General features: G+C 40.3%; 1 protein-coding gene across 3 annotated transcripts in view; it reads left to right on the top strand.

Moving 5' to 3' along the window:
- The window catches only part of ATXN7L1 (ataxin 7 like 1), a 195793-nt gene that overhangs the window by 63979 nt on the left and 116023 nt on the right, over positions 1 to 15791 (top strand). For 2 of the 3 annotated variants that reach the window (XM_090042019.1, XM_090042021.1), the window contains one exon: positions 5275 to 5379. The exons of the other annotated variant lie outside the window; for it this stretch is intronic. In XM_090042019.1, the coding sequence (XP_089898145.1) occupies positions 5275 to 5379 (105 nt within the window). The remainder of the gene's footprint in view (positions 1 to 5274; positions 5380 to 15791) is intronic. 3 annotated transcript variants of the gene reach the window in all.

Genomic DNA, 15791 nt, shown 5'->3' with positions numbered 1-15791 from the left:
TACTTTTGTCTCCTCCTCCAGGAAGGGGTGATGGTACCATTACAAAATATGGCCTTTTACAATCTCCCCCCATTTCCTTTGCTTTGCTAACGATGCCAGTGTTTTAGTCGTTGTATTAACTTACCAACAAAGGTGTCTGCACTGTCTTCCATGCTGTCTTCTTGCATATGGAAAACCTAACCGAGTTGACAAGTAAAGGTTCTGCTCATCTGTAGAGCCTTTAAGCATTAGGATAGCTAGGTAGTTGATTATTGTACAATTATTGCTTATTACCCTAATGAGATGCCTCAAAAACGAGATGCCTCTTTACCTGTGTTTCCTGTTCTGTTTGCATCTAATTGTCATCTTTCAGTCTATACTTGGGCTATCTAGTCTTTGCAATATGTACAGTGTTCAGCATATTGGGAATTCGATTGTGTTCTTTAGGCATTGCCACCCTACAAATATATAATATAATCCAGGTTGTTTTGATAGAAAGGGATGGTGAACTCCTGAGTTTGTATATTTTTGTTTGTTTCTCTGCTTCCTTTTCTCATTTTGCACACTGCTTGTCATATAAAATTGTAAATTCTTTGTGGCAGAAATTATGTTCTGTTGTTATTACAGTGCTAAGCACAATGACTTCTAGATTAGATATGTGGCTGAGAATATCACCAACCAGATAATTACGTACCAACATACAGTACATACAGTTATTAATGCAAATAGTTCATTTGTGTCCAAGCGAAAATGGTTACAAACCATGAGCCAGCCCAACTTTGCTAACTCTTATATGTGCAAGAAGGCTTACTGAAGTTAATGACCCTATTGAGGTGAGTAAAGCCTAGTCACACTTGTGTAGGACTTGTCACTGTCTTGCATGTGTTAATAAAGGTTGTGAGACTCCTGCCTGGGGGAATCAGGTGTAGTCTGTAATACACTCTAGAGTGCATGCCTAAATTAAATAAATAAATCCATACTCATACTAGACCACCAGTAATGAAGATTAATTCTGTGGATTCAGAACTGTTTGGCAGACAATCATTCCCAGTTGAGTGCTCTGATACTTAGAGGGCTTTCTGTTGCCTTTGTGTACCCTGTCTCTCTAACTTACTTCCCCTTTCTTGTCTTCTGCCACCTCGGTATCACCAAAGAATTTATTATATACTTTATTTCCAGTTCTTTCTCCTTTATAATATTTGGTGAAAATGCAAATGTTTCTGTGATACTGTGAGCTGATCTGATTTCTTACTCTATTCATGTCCTTGGCTCCTGTTGTCCATGTCCATGTCATGTTCATGTCCTAATTCTATTCATGTCCTTGGCTCCTGAAGTAATAATTCCTTCTATCCTATAGCCATTTCCTACAACTGGACTTGTACTGATATTAACCTCATAACTGGGCATGTTTTGAAGATATACTATTTGCAACATGTCGTATGAGGTTTGAAAAGGCTTACAGAATTTAAAATGGTAATAGTATTGTTTTCAAATCCTAGTTTTATTTGGAAAGGGGGTAGGTCCAGATGTGTGGTGGGTGCCTTTATGTTTTTTGTTTGTTGTGGGGGGGGCTTATAACTCAAAAATGGTTTTTTTGCTACTCGAGGGTAAGAATATTAAAACACAAGTTTTTGTTTTGAGCTGTTACGAAGTTTATAAAATGACTGAAAGATTTTCATAAGTAATTAAATGGCACACTTGAGCTGAGAGCTTGGGTCATATTTCCTTCTAGAGGGAAAACTGGAACTAGAAGGGAATTACTGGTTTTTAACAGAGGCTTTAACATTGCTGTCTGGGCTGCAGCATGAAGTGATCTGTAATGGACTTAATCTTCAGGTTAGACTTGAATTAACTACTTCCAGAGCTTTTAAAATTTTGAAATGGTTAAATGAAAGGCCTGCCAAATTGCCCCCTTTTTATTGAGTAGAGATAGTAACCCTAAAAATAAAATGGACTTACTGTTCAATTTTGGTCCTACCTGCACTAATCTAGTTAAAAGGCTAATTACCATAACTAGTTAGAAGACCAATTACAATATGAAAGATCCTCATGGGTTGCAACATATGAATTTTAAAATATAGATATTAAAAAAATACAGGAATACTAGGCAAAAAACTTGGACGGTCCAACACTTTAGTATGAATAAAAGGCTATAGTTAGGACCTATGTGAGCCCTAATGATCAACTGTATTGCAGCTACGTCTCCTAACTTTGTAATTATAGATGTATAGACTGGTGGCTTCTGTTTTTCCTGGAGTTGCGAGCAGTCATCCACATCTTTGTTAGAGCTGTTAGTACAACTGGAAATTTGTTACCACTATTTCTGGAAAAGGATAATTGAATTGAGGGTCTTTTGTTCTCCATTTCTCTTTGGAGAGTTGAAGCTTGAAATAGAATTCTACAAAAAGTGGAAGCTTAGCCATATTATAGGGAAGTATATAAGAATTTTACACAGGCATGCACGGAGAGGACCAGGAAATCCAAAGTAGGATTTGAGATGCAACTAGCAAGGGATGTGAAAGGTAATAGAAAAGGTTTCTGAAATAAGAGAAAGACTAAGGGTCAATACTAGGACGTATTATGGAGTAAGTATCAAGGAATCTGTTTCTAAGCACCTGGATGGGAAAACAAGTTGGTCAGCCACAGCCCCCATGGATTCATCAAGAGCAAGTGAAGCCTCAATAACTGGAATTTCTTCTATGGTAGTGTTGCAGGTGGAGATCAGTGGATGTGATATACGTTGACTTTAGTAAGGCTTTTGACGCTGCCTCACGCAGACTTGCAGACTAGATGAAAGTACTGTAAGGTGGATACAAAACTGGTTGGACCATTCAAAGGCCAGGATTCAAAATTACCATGATAAACTGAAGAAAATGGTTTGAAATCTGTCAGGTAAAATTCAGCAAGCACAACTGTAATTTCCTGGACTTGGGATAGAATAATCCCGTGCACAAATACAAACTGGAGAAGGACAGGCTAGGCTACCACTGCAGAAAAGGACCTGAAGAATCACAGTGAACCCTAAACTGAATATGAGCCAGCATAGTGTGCTGTAGTTGCAAAACAGGTCAACAGCGTACTGAGCTGTATTAATAGGAGTGTTACTTGCAAGTCCAGGGAAGTAATTCTCTTCCTATATTCAGCACTGATGAGGCCTTATCTAGGGCATTGTACCCAGTTTTGGGCTCCACACTTAATTTCAAGAAAAATATGGACAAATTAGAAAAGAATTCAAAAAAGTGACCAAATGATTTAAAGGTCTGGGAAAATATGATTTATTTGGATATGCTGAAAGAGCTAGGATTATTTTGTTTGAACCAGAAAAGATTGAAAGAGTATTAGATAATAGTCTTCAAGTACAAGAAAAGGACTTTTGTGGATGATAGAAACCAAGCTATTTTCTGTGGTCACAAGGAACGGCGCTCATAAATTGCAGATAGGGAAATTTAGGTGGATATTAGAACTTATTCCAAGGGTCATTAAGCATTGGAGCAGGCTACCAAGAGAAGCTATAGAATTTCCATCCTTGGATATTTGCAAGGGCAAGTTAGGCATTTGACTAGAATGTTTTTAATCTGAGATGGTTCTGTCTTGAACAGGGATGGACTAGATCAGTGGGGGCCAAACTTTCTGGCAGGTAAGCCCCGCACTGGCCCAAAGCACCTCTCATATCCCCTCCCCCTATCCAGTCTGTTGCTTTTTGCTCTCCCCATGTTCCCTGCCTAATCTGTTCTGCTTTCTGCTCCAGGCCCTATCTGCTGCTGTATTCCCTGCTCCTTTCTTAATCCTGCTGCATGCCACACGCACAGGCTGCCTGTACCACTTATGACGTATGCTGCAGGTTGGCTACCGGAGAACTAGGTGACCTTATGTGGTCCCTTCAATCCTACTGGATGATTCTGTGGACTCTTCGTGGGTGATGGAGGGGATGCTGTACTCCTTCCCTCCTTTCATTTTCCTAGAGACTGAAAATACTTGTCACTCCTAATGCAGCCAACATAAGGCTTTACATTAGTCAAAGTGTGGGATATCTGAGAGCAGTGCAAGCTCACACAGTTTTAATGAAAACCTACCATTCTAATGTTACCACTATAAAGAAATAGCTTCAATAATTTTGCTAATTCACCTATTGAAAAAGCAACTGATTTTAGTAAGTAGGAGTGGTATGTTTGTGGCCTGTCTACAGGTCTTGTCAGAAATTTGGTGTGTGTGGGCGCGTGTATCACTAAAAGCTGTTATTTGTGGGTGTTTCATAGTTTTCCTGGAGAACCCTTTCATTTTTGTGTTGTTGCTTATACTAGATGTTTTTTTAATTTTAAATTAAAAAACAGATTTTGTCTGGATAGTAACATGGGGCTGAACTGAAGGGATCTGCACCAGAAGTAGCATTTGCCAGCTTTCTAAAGGACATCTCGGACATCATATGTAGTACTGGGGTGCCATTTTGTTATTCCTTCAAATAAGTCATATGCCTTAATGGGTAGGGTGTCTCCCATTTAATATTGCATATGTAGGGAGATGCAGCCATGGGCACACTAACTCATTGTTTGGCAAATTACCACCAGTTAATGTTGATTAATTACATGAAAGCCTCTAGATGGTCAATGAGGAATCCTGTATTGCCCATCCTTATTCCCACAGTCAGGAAACCTAACGGGGAGCATTACTTTTAATGCCACCATCTGTCCTAATCAAGGAGACCCAATTCAGCAGCTTTATTTCTTGATATCAACACAGTAGGGGATTGGGGTGGGGAGACCTTAACTCAGGTTTTTTTTCTTTTTTTTTAAGTTGTAGAATCTTTGACTGTGAACAGTATCTCTTAAATAGTCAACTCTGCTGATAATCTATAACAAGCCTAACTCTAAGCAGTTGGAACATGTAGCAACTGTAAGAACTCCTCCTGCTCCCTGTTCACTGGAAATGATCAGAAATTAGAAGTGGAAGACATCTGTTCTATTTTGTTCACACCTTACCAGTGCAGGATTGTTCTTGAAGGCCTTGTCCAAGATTACATACATTTCTAGTTAATATTGAGATGAGAGTCCTGCTTCCTCTATCCTGAGTCTCAGAATGAGCTGTCCAGTTTGTACCTTAAATAATGGAGTGTAGAATTCAGAGCTGGAAAAGATCTATTATAACCTATTTTAAAAGCTACTCTTATAGAGAATTATATAATTTACTCTGTTTTTACAAATATAATACTAGTAACCCTGCACTATCTTTAATTTCTTCTTAATATACTCTTAAAGCAAAATTTCTAATGCTTGTATATATTTTTTAACTTTCCCACAGATATGCACTTATTTGGCCATTATCCAGCTCATGACGATTTCTATCTTGTAGTGTGCAATATCTGCAATCAGGTAGTCAAGCCACAGGTTTTCCAGTCACACTGCGGTAAGTGAAAATTTTCATTCCTGAATTACAGTGCCAGATCAGTGTGTGGATCTAACAAGAATCATTGTATGCAGTCAGGACAGATGAATTACAAAGATTACTCCTCTTTGTATCATATCTGTATTCAGTGCAGAACATCACAAATGCCTGCAAGTAGGTTTTATGTAGGGAAAGTTAAAACAATTATTCCTGAAGCTGGGCTTTTAAAGTTAAACCACTTATAACAAATTTGATAATTTCTGTAATTTACAAGGAAGATGCCAACTACACTAACTGTTTTGATGTAACCTTGGATTGGTCTCTGTAAAACATCACTAGTGGGGTCACATTGTTATTAACTAAAGTTCAGAGGGAAGGCTTTCAAAGCAGAGTTTATCTGTAGGAAGTTTGACATTGGTGACCTGATAAAACAGCAATGAAAATTTGAATGCCAGGAGTTGTAAGTTCTGAATATTTTTTGTCTAAATTAGGCTGTTTACCTTAAATTTTTGTCCTGCAAATATTTCTTGTTTGAAATATGTGGGATGCTATATTTCGCATTAATTTGTTTTGTGAAATTTCTGCAAAGCTTCAGTTCTCATCTTGGCTTATTATTTGTTCAGTATTTTGACTTACATAAATGAAGAAGTGATAGCATGGTTTGTTCAGGATGCTAAGCTGTGAGCTAAAGGTTTTTGTTCATCCCTCCTGTGAAAACTTTAACCAGTTATTTTTGAGAGAGGCTTGTGTAGCAGTGAAAAATAGCTAATACTGAAGAAATTATTGATTTGAAATGCGTCACGAAGCAAAATTTAAAATGGCCTAGCTGGATGCTGTTCATTTATGTTCACAAATTCTATATCTCCATCAGTCTTGTATGCTGCAACGTATTAATTGAGTGAAAAATCTTGAACAAATGTGCTGCAGAAAGGGAAGTATGAAAAATCAGTTTGTCCATTTTAGAGGGAAGCTTACTGGAAGGGAATGCTCTGAAAATCCATCTTTTCAAGAGCAGTGACCAACACCATAATGAAAATCATGCTGAGGGCAGATTTGTGCCATAGGTCAGCATGGCTATTTCCAGCTTAAGGACTTGAAAATCCTAGAGACTAGGGTGGAGAAAGCGGAACACCAGCCCTGGGTATCTACTTAGAAGGGGCACCAGCAGCTTCTCACTTGGCAGCATCTCTGCCCAGGGCACCAAAATTGCTAGTTATGCCACTGCCTGGAGAAGATTTGGGAAGCATGACTTGTGAACTTAATTACTTCTGAAGGACCAATTCTAGTGTAGTAACAAGTTATTTTTCTTAAACATTCATGCTTACACAAATCATGAGATTTCTCTTTTTCATCCAACTGTTGCCTCCCAGCTACATAATACATTCATGTTTTCCCAAGATAGACAAGGATGAGTTAGAGACGATCACTAGAAGTTTAGGTACAATAAACAGAAATACTCAACCTGTATGTTAATAAAAGGCTTGGTGTAGTATAGAAAAAGTATGTATACTGTAGAGTTTCTGTTTAAGAAAAGTTTAAATTTGTTGTAGTTGTAGCATGTGTGATTTATGCCCTTCCGTAGCCATGACATGTTGTCTTGGGGTTCATGTGAAGCCCAATACTGAGACTGATAGTATGACTTCTTTATACAGTCACTAAAGTTAGAACACAATTATGAAAGCAGCCAGTTGCTGAAAGGAACTGACAGTAAATGACATAAATCTAGTCTAATTTGTTACTCCTCAAGAAAAGAGGAAGCTGACGTAAACTAAGGAGGTGATTCCTTCTTTAAAAAAGTAATAATGCCCTCTGGTTTCACCACCAACAGGGGAAGCTGTGTAGATCTTTGGGTATCCTGGCTCAGCAAAACTGTATGGAAAAATAGAAGAAAAAATGAAGGAGAAATCTAATAGTGCCAAATTACTGTAATTAGAATCAGACATTAAGTGACGTGAGCATCCCATGCTCAAGTCAAAGTATGCCTGCTCCTAAGCAAAAATCAGGAAAAATGTGTAGTGGAATGGAAAATGCACAAAAGTATTTTCAGGCCTGAAATATTATCTGTTAAGTGGAAAAACAGCATAGTGAACTCAATAAAAAAGATTGTAAATTACAGGAAGTAAATTGTAAGATGGAAATTAGGAGGGTTAAGAGAGACTTTGTATAGCTAGAGGCCAGTGTCAAATAGCACATAACAAGGATTTATTTAGGCATGTCAAAAGAGGGTCAACTGATTTGGTAGGGTCCAATAGTGTGAAAGAAAAGAAGTACAGCAAAGATGAGGATGTTACAGAGAAGACGATTAGATTTTGCATCTGCATTTGCTACCTGAACCTATTTCTGTGAATATCAAAGATAAGTCTTTCTTAGGTACAAAATGCTGCTAAAAAGGAATTGGAACCAATGTTAGACCCAAAGTTGTACACCCAAAGGGCCAGTGTTCTGGGTGTAACTAGCCTGATTGAAAACTTGGATATAATTCCTGAGCACTTCATTGTGCTGCATAAGTTGAACAACATAGCTGTGGCCTTATGTTTTTAGCATAAGTTTAGCTGTTAAAAAAAAAAAAGGATATTACCAGGCCACGGGCCACCATCAGAAGGGGTCACAAGTAGCATTTTCGTCAGCGGCCATGCTTTGGGAATCCCTGATCTTACAGATCACCAAGACCAGATGGATTATGTTCAAAAGTTGTGAAGGAACATAAGGAAAAAAATGGTAAAGCTGTTCTAATAAAAATATTGTCATTAGAAACAAATATTGTTTGGGAAGATAGAAAGGTAGTGGATAATTGTACCTTTCATTTCAAGAGTATTAGTCATGGTCCTGAGAGCAACAGACTTTGAGAGAAGTAACTTGTACAGAATCAGATGCAACCAGCAGGGCACCTGCAAAATATTATTTTCACATTAGTTTTGAACAGTTTAAGGAAGTCAGAAAAATCATTGACCTAATGGTATTTTATTGTTTAAGACACTAAGTTGATTCAGACCTGTCAGGGAACTGGTGTGTCTGTGGGCAGCTAACTTAACGGTGACCCCCTAAATTGGTTCCCTCTCTCTATAAGTATTTTTGTCACAGAACAGCTGTGAAGAAAAGCTTGATGTGTTATGATTAGGGGCTCTACCCAACTTGAGGAGGCAGCCGACCAATTTTGTGGGCAGATCACAGGGCACCTTCCATTTTTGAGGGGGTGATTTTGGCTCCCCCCCCCACACACACCCCCCACCTCTGGCTGATGGGCCACAGTGGCCTCACCTCTTGCCAGTGATTGCCTGAAAGGGCTGTCTGTCATACACCCCCACCCCTTGCTGCTAATTGGAGAGGGGTGGGGCTGCATGAAAGGCAGCCCTCTTAGCCAGTCAGCAGCAAGGGGCAAGGGCAGCGGTCATCTTGAACTCCCCTGTGTGCTGGCATCCCCTCCCACTCCCCGCCCTACTCGAGGGCTGCACAACAAGGCTGCTGTTCCTTCTGGGGAGCCAGCATTTTATTTTCTGTAAGTTTTTTTCTTCTTTTTGCCGCAGCTTTTGCAGGCAATGCCAGATTTTATGGTTTCTGCAAAATCCGCAAAATCACGAATTTAGTCAGTCCCTACATATGAAGTTCAGTTTAGTTACTATATGAGGTGCTCAGAAAGTATCATTTTCTGTTCTTATATTTCTTAAGGTGACTGTTTTTAAAAAGAAAGTAGAAGAAGCCAAGTCGTGGAATAGAAGGTGAAGTTATTTCATAAAGAGAAGACTGGTTTAAATATGAAAGGAGGCTAACAGTTGAGTGCCTGTGATTCAAAAATTAAGTTCAGTGTTTAGTTTGTTAAGCATCAGGACAGTGGTGTGAAGAATAAAGGTGGCAAAATTTATAGATGGCATGGTTATAGGCTAGTCAACTAGAAAAGACTATAAGGAGCTCCAAGAAGGTTTTAATAAAGCTAAGCAGTGAAATATGATAGTACATGAAATTCTCTGTAGATGAGTGCAAGGCGGTGCTCATTGAAGGGAATGATTTGAGCTCTCCATATCAATAGGTCCTAAATAAATTATAATTATTCTTGAAAGTAGAATTACCATTACAAGTTGATACAATTGGCTACGTTTGCAGCCGTGCTCTTGAAAACAGTATAGATTCCTTTATAAAAGCAGTAGAGACTATTGGAAGTATTGTACTGCTATCAAAATTAATAGTGTCCTTACCTTGAATATTGTATCTGGCTCTAGTCACCTCCATTTCAAGATGGACCTAACTAAAAAATGGAAAATGCGCAGAAAGGGCAACAGTTATGTAGAGGTATGCAGTGCCTCCAGGTGAGCGAAGATTGAATGGTTAGAATTAATTTCATTTAGAAAGGAGACAGAGATCGTTTGATAGAGGTAAAATAAAATAATGAGTAGAATACGGCAGTTGGGACTCTTGCACATCATTATAATAAAAATACGATGCTAAGAAAATTAAAAGCAAAATTTAAATGGATAAAAATACTTTTCTGCATAAGAGTATCAATTAAATCTGTAGTTTCACTACTTAGGTTGAAAATTATTATAAACTTTCACACTGTTGGACAGAAGTCAGCTGTCAGCTGTGTGGAATAGGAACAGTCCTTCTCAGTGGATCTATCATTGTCATATTTACCTGAATCCAAGCTGAACATGAATTTAAGATGACCCCCAGATAATTAGATTCTATACATGTAAAATTAGTTTTTAGGTTTTATATATGGAAAGTTACTGTTGGAGGATCATCTTAAATTTTGTCGCCACCACCACTGTAGTGGGAGAAAGCAATAATGAGGGGGTAGGTGGTTTAAGTCAAATAATGGGGGAGTAGTGGGTGGACAGGTGGGGGGGGGACCAGCTTGCCCCTTGCTACCTGTCCTTCTCTGCCCCTGACCCATCCACAGACTAATTCCCCCTCTGCTTCTGTACCCTGCAGCTTTGGGGCATTGCTGTACTTTCCTCTGTCTCCCCTCTCCCCCACTGCTTATCTTTGCTCCAGGGGTGGCAGGTTCCATGCCCCAGGCAGGAGCAGGGTTGGAGACTCTTGGTGCCAGAGCAAGGGTAAGGGGGGGGGATGTTGGGGCAATGGCTGGAGGCTGTGGGGAGGGGAGGACACAACACCAGGGGGAGGTAAGTGGGGTGGGGTGAAAACAGGTGGGAAGAGGTAAGCTGCTTGCACCCCCCCCCCACACATGCACAGTCTTGGGGCCCCAAGGCTGCCAGGGGAGAGGCAGGGCTGGAGGCAGAAGCTGCAACTCCAACCCCTACCTCATGTTGGGGCCAGAGCTGGAGCCACAGCAACTGTCTGCCCCCCTGGTACTTGATTCCAAGATGAGGGTCTCTCTTCCTCATGTAAAATGGTGGGGAGGACCTCATCCTGGAATCAATTAAATACAGTACATAACAGCCCATTATGGGAAGGGGTTTAGGTTTCTGTAAAGCATCTGGTACTGGGCACTCCAGATAGGAAAGTGTTCATCCTCTCCAGTGTAGATGAAATGGAAATATTTCACTTTTCTGATTTTGTTTTGAGTTTCATCAGCTGGAAAGATAAGAAATTGATTTGATGGATCAAATTTTGTTTAAATGCAGCATGTAGCAGTATACCCTGTTATTCTGTATGTAGATTCAATGATGCTGAACACCTTGGAGGAGAACTTGAAGATACATTTATACCTTCCTACTTAGGCTTACATCTATGATTTTACATGTTTTGAACTACATACAGCTACAAAGTGGTGGAAGAGGTAGAGACAGTGGAAAGAACTAGAGTATTTTGCTGATTTTAATTTTAAGTATAGGTAAAAATAAAACTCAAGACAATACTGGGGTTTTCTGTTTCACCATGCTCCTTTCCTACATCAAATGGTAGACAGTATGTTCATTTAGACCCTACATTTGATTAAGTATTTCTTATTACCGATTGCAAATTTAATCAGTGCAAATTTAAAAATTATTTTCAATTAATGTAATCTGATCACATGGAAGAACCCTGCTATTTTACACACTGGAAAAATTACTTTAAAGTGTCCTCACAATTGCATGATTACTTAAACATCATGGCATTTAAAAAAAAATAATGACTATATTGTTTTAAAGTATTTTAAAAGTGTTATATTAAATTTGATTCAGAGGTTGGAAAAGACCATCTCAGGTGGCATCTTATTAAATACTTAACTGAAATCCAGGTTTGATTGTCTGCATTTCCTTTATATAGAAAACTTAGATATCATTTTTTAAGGAAAGTATTTGTTTATTCACTTTGGAGAACACATAGTAAGTTGTGTTCCATTTTCTGTTTACAGCCATGCTTTTAATTATTTTATTCCAAATTTATTCTAAAGGCTTGTATACTGTTGCGATAAGATTAATAGCTTGGTAGTTGCACAAATCACTTATATCCTCCTCCTTTTAAATAGAAGTACTATATTTGCAATTCTCTACCATACAGTACACCTTTCAGCTTGATCCGTTTTTAAAACTCCTTTCTATCACCCCTGCAATTTCACAGGCCAGTGCTTTAAGGATTCTGGGATGGAAATGATCTGGTTCTTCACTCACCCCTTTCTTAAACACATTATGGTCTCTGAGTTTTGCTTCTTCCTCCGATATAGTCATTTCTATTTCCATTCCCATTAGCCATCTTGCCTTTTTCCACATGCAAAGTATTCCTTTCGTATTTCACCCATACTAAGATAATTTTTAATCTACCCTATCCATGCTGTATAATGACTTTTCATTTCTTGTTCTCTTTATATGGCTAAAGATTATTTTAATATTGGTTTTCAATTTTCTTTGCAAAATAACTCAACTTGACTTCTGGCATTTCTTATGGTAACTATGCATACAGCTTACTTTGTTGATCAGTCTATTTCTTCATGCCTTTTAGGCTCTGCTTGTTCCTAATGTTCTTTTTGAAGTGGTTATTGATCCAGCTAGGCCTGGAATCCTTCCTTACATTCTTTCCCCTCTTTGCTTGGGATACAGATAGTTTTTGTCCCCTTGACTTAAAAAAATAAACTTTGTCCATATGTAAGTCTTTGGGTTCCTCTCACAAGTGGATTTCAATATCTAATCTAGTTCTCTTAATTTCTCAGAATGTGCCCTATGGAGATGAAGAAGCTTAGTTACAGACCTACTTTAGTTTTTTTCCTTAATTTTAACGTAAAATTTATCAGCTCAAGATCACTTTATCCAAGTACATTTTCCATAGTCTTTCTTTAACGTCATTGCCTACCAAAACCAGGACAAAAATAGCATCTCCTCTTGGTGAAAAAATCTGTTGATAGCTGCATTCAGGAACATCTGGGCTTTACTGTTATTAATAGCATTTGTCTCTGATCTGTGTCTGGGAATTCAGTCTTCCATAATGACATGGTTCCTAGCGGTGGGGTTTTAGGGCTGTGTGAAACAGAAGCGTTCCGTTTTGACCACTGTTTTGACAGAACAGTGTTTCGAGTCGAAACAGCTGTTCTGTTTTGTTCTGTCAGAACGTTTTTGCTGGGACTCTTCAGCCTGAAAAAGAAAAGGCTAAGAGGGGACTTGGTTGCAGCTTACCACTACATCAGAAGTACATCTAGTGCTCAGTGAACAACTAGGAGTAATGGTCACAAACTCCTGGAAGATAGTTTCAGGCTGAATATTAGGAAAAACTACTTCACAACTAGGGTATCCAGACTGTGACCATTACTCCTAGTTTTCCCCAAGGGTCCCCTGGTGAACAGTTGTTCACCAAGCCCTAGATGTACACTTCTTGATGCATGCCAGCATATTGTTGGCCCTGCTGACTACAGTACCGCACTCCCAGCTCATGTTCATACTGTGGTCAATTATTACCCCCAGGTCTGTGGTGGCAAGTGATGGGGGATCTTCCTTCAGTCCTGCTGCCTGATGAAAGGCAGCAGTTGTTCAAGCACCCGTGTCATGAGTTTTGCCTGTCAGCAGCTAGGGGTGCAGGGCCCCAGAACCGCCCCCTGCACCTATCTCCTTGACAGCTGGCAGGCTTAGTGACTGCAGCAGAGGCTGGCAGACCTGTAGCTTTAACCCTGCTGCACCTTAACACACAGAGTGTCACCCATGTCATGAGTTTTGTTTGTTCGCAGCTTGAGGTGCAGTTTCCCCCAAATCCCTGCACCTATCTCCTTGAAACTTGGCAGGCTCTGTGGCCTCACCAAGGGCTACCATCCCTGCATTTTGACCCCTCTGTGGCTTAACACATACACGTGATACAGGTATGGCTCTCAAGACTTTGGGGTGCAGTTTCTTCAAACCCCCTGCACCTATCGTCCTGAAATGTGGCACGCTGCATGCACTAAGAAGGGGCTACCATTTCTACAAGGTTTATCAAAATCTGGCTATAAATGACGAAGTTATAACTTTGCAAATTTATAACAAGTTTCAGCCTTCCCCATTATAGCCTCTGGGCAAAATGTCGAAATGGCAAAATGTTTTGACTTGCCTCATTTTGTTTCGAGGGTGTTTCTACCATATCTGTTTCATTTCAATGTTGCTGTTTCAACCTCGAAACAGGTCAAAACAAAACAGGTGGTGAAATTTCGCACGGGCCTAGTATTTTTATATCTGGTAATATTACAGAGATCTCTGCCTATGTCCAGATTCAAACCTTTGGCATTCTAGAGCACATGTCTGTCAGTTCCAGAGTTCTCCATCATGATTGCTACTGTATTTTGTTTATTATCCCTGTAATGCATGGTTTTATATCCTATATCAGCATTCAAACTCTTCCATTTGTATTTAGTAGTATAGTGTTTAGCTCTTACTGACCACATTTAGTTGCTTACCTAGATTAGATACAGTCCTTTCACTAGCTGTACCTCCTACCTGCCTACTGATCCTATCAATAGTAGTATTTTCTGCTTGTTGCCCATCCTCCTGCCCATAAGAATTTCTTTATCCTCTGATGTAGCCTCATTTCCCCCCGGTCTTTCTCCCCAGTTCATCCTGCCTCTTCCCCCCCCCTCCCCCCACCAAATCCCTTCTGCATATTAAAACCAGGCCTGGAGGATGAGTTTCTCCTCTTGTCTTTTAAAGTTCTTATCAGTCCTGCCAGCCTTGATCCTAGATGTTAGTATCCAGGTGCTCAGGTGGAGTCAATCTATTTAGAAGAGACTTCTTTCTGTGAATGCATTCCAGTGATCAAGTATTCCCAAACCTTCCTTCATGGCATCCAATGATCTGATAGCCTCCTTAGCTGCCTGATGATCTTCGTTTGTCTAGTTTTGCCTTCACCCTCCTGTTTTAGGGACTAAAAGAAATCCACTGAGAATGACTTGAGCCTTCACTTCTTTGAACATCTTCCCTAGTTTAGAAGAACATCTTAGACAGGTTAGACAAGTGGGCAGAAAACAACAGAATGCAGTTCAACAAGGAGAAATGCAAAGTGCTGCATCTAGGGAGGAAAAATGTCCAGCACACCTACAGCCTAGGAAATGACCTGCTGGGTGGCACGGAAGTGGAAAGGGATCTTGGAGTCCTAGTGGACTCCAAGATGAACATGAGTCGGCAGTGTGACGAAACCATCAGAAAAGCCAATGGCACTTTATCGTGCATCAGCAGATACATGACAAATAGGTCCAAGGAGGTGATACTTCCCCTCTATCGGGCGCTGGTCAGACCGCAGCTGGAGTACTGCATGCAATTCTGGGCGCCGCACTTCACGAAGGATGCGGATAATCTGGAGAGGGTCCAGAGAAGGGCCACTCGTATGGTTAGGGGCCTGCGGGCCAGGCCCTACGAGGAGAGACTAGAGAAACTGGACCTTTTCAGCCTCCGCAAGAGAAGGTTGAGAGGCGACCTGGTGGCTGCCTATAAGTTCATCAGGGGGGCACAGAAGGGAATTGGTGAGTATTTATTCACCAAGGCCCCCCCGGGGGTTACAAGAAATAATGGCCACAAGCTAGAAGAGAGCAGATTTAGATTGGATATTAGGAGGAACTTCTTCACAGTTCGAGAGGCCAAGGTCTGGAACGGGCTCCCAAGGGAGGTGGTGCTCTCCCCTACCCTGGGGGTCTTCAGGCGAAGGCTAGATGTGTATCTAGCTGGGGTAATGTAGGCCCAGCACTCTTTCCTGATTATGCAGGGGGTCGGACTCGATGATCTATTGAGGTCCCTTCCGACCCTAGCATCTATGAATCTATGAATCTTCCTTGTTCTGTTCAGCCACAATCTGGTTGTGCCGTTTGTTCTAACATGAGGGACAATCAGTGAATTTTTTCTGCTCCCACCAGATTTCTTTTTCAGAATTTGTTTCACATCTTGGATCCGTGCTCTTGGCCAGTAGCATACCCTTTTCTTTTCTGGATCTGTTCTGGTAACCAGCCTGTTGATTCTTCTTTGTAGCATCCCAAGGCTCGCTGACCTGCCACCTCCTGGTGTTGGTGTAGCATTTCCACTTGTCTCCCAAGATAAGATCAGTGAGAAGCC

This window comes from Crocodylus siamensis, chromosome 4 (genome assembly GCF_052110815.1).
Source record: "Crocodylus siamensis isolate JL-2025a chromosome 4, ASM5211081v1, whole genome shotgun sequence".
In the NCBI taxonomy this organism is placed as follows: domain Eukaryota; kingdom Metazoa; phylum Chordata; order Crocodylia; family Crocodylidae; genus Crocodylus; species Crocodylus siamensis.
This window is presented reverse-complemented; position numbering and strand designations above follow the sequence as displayed.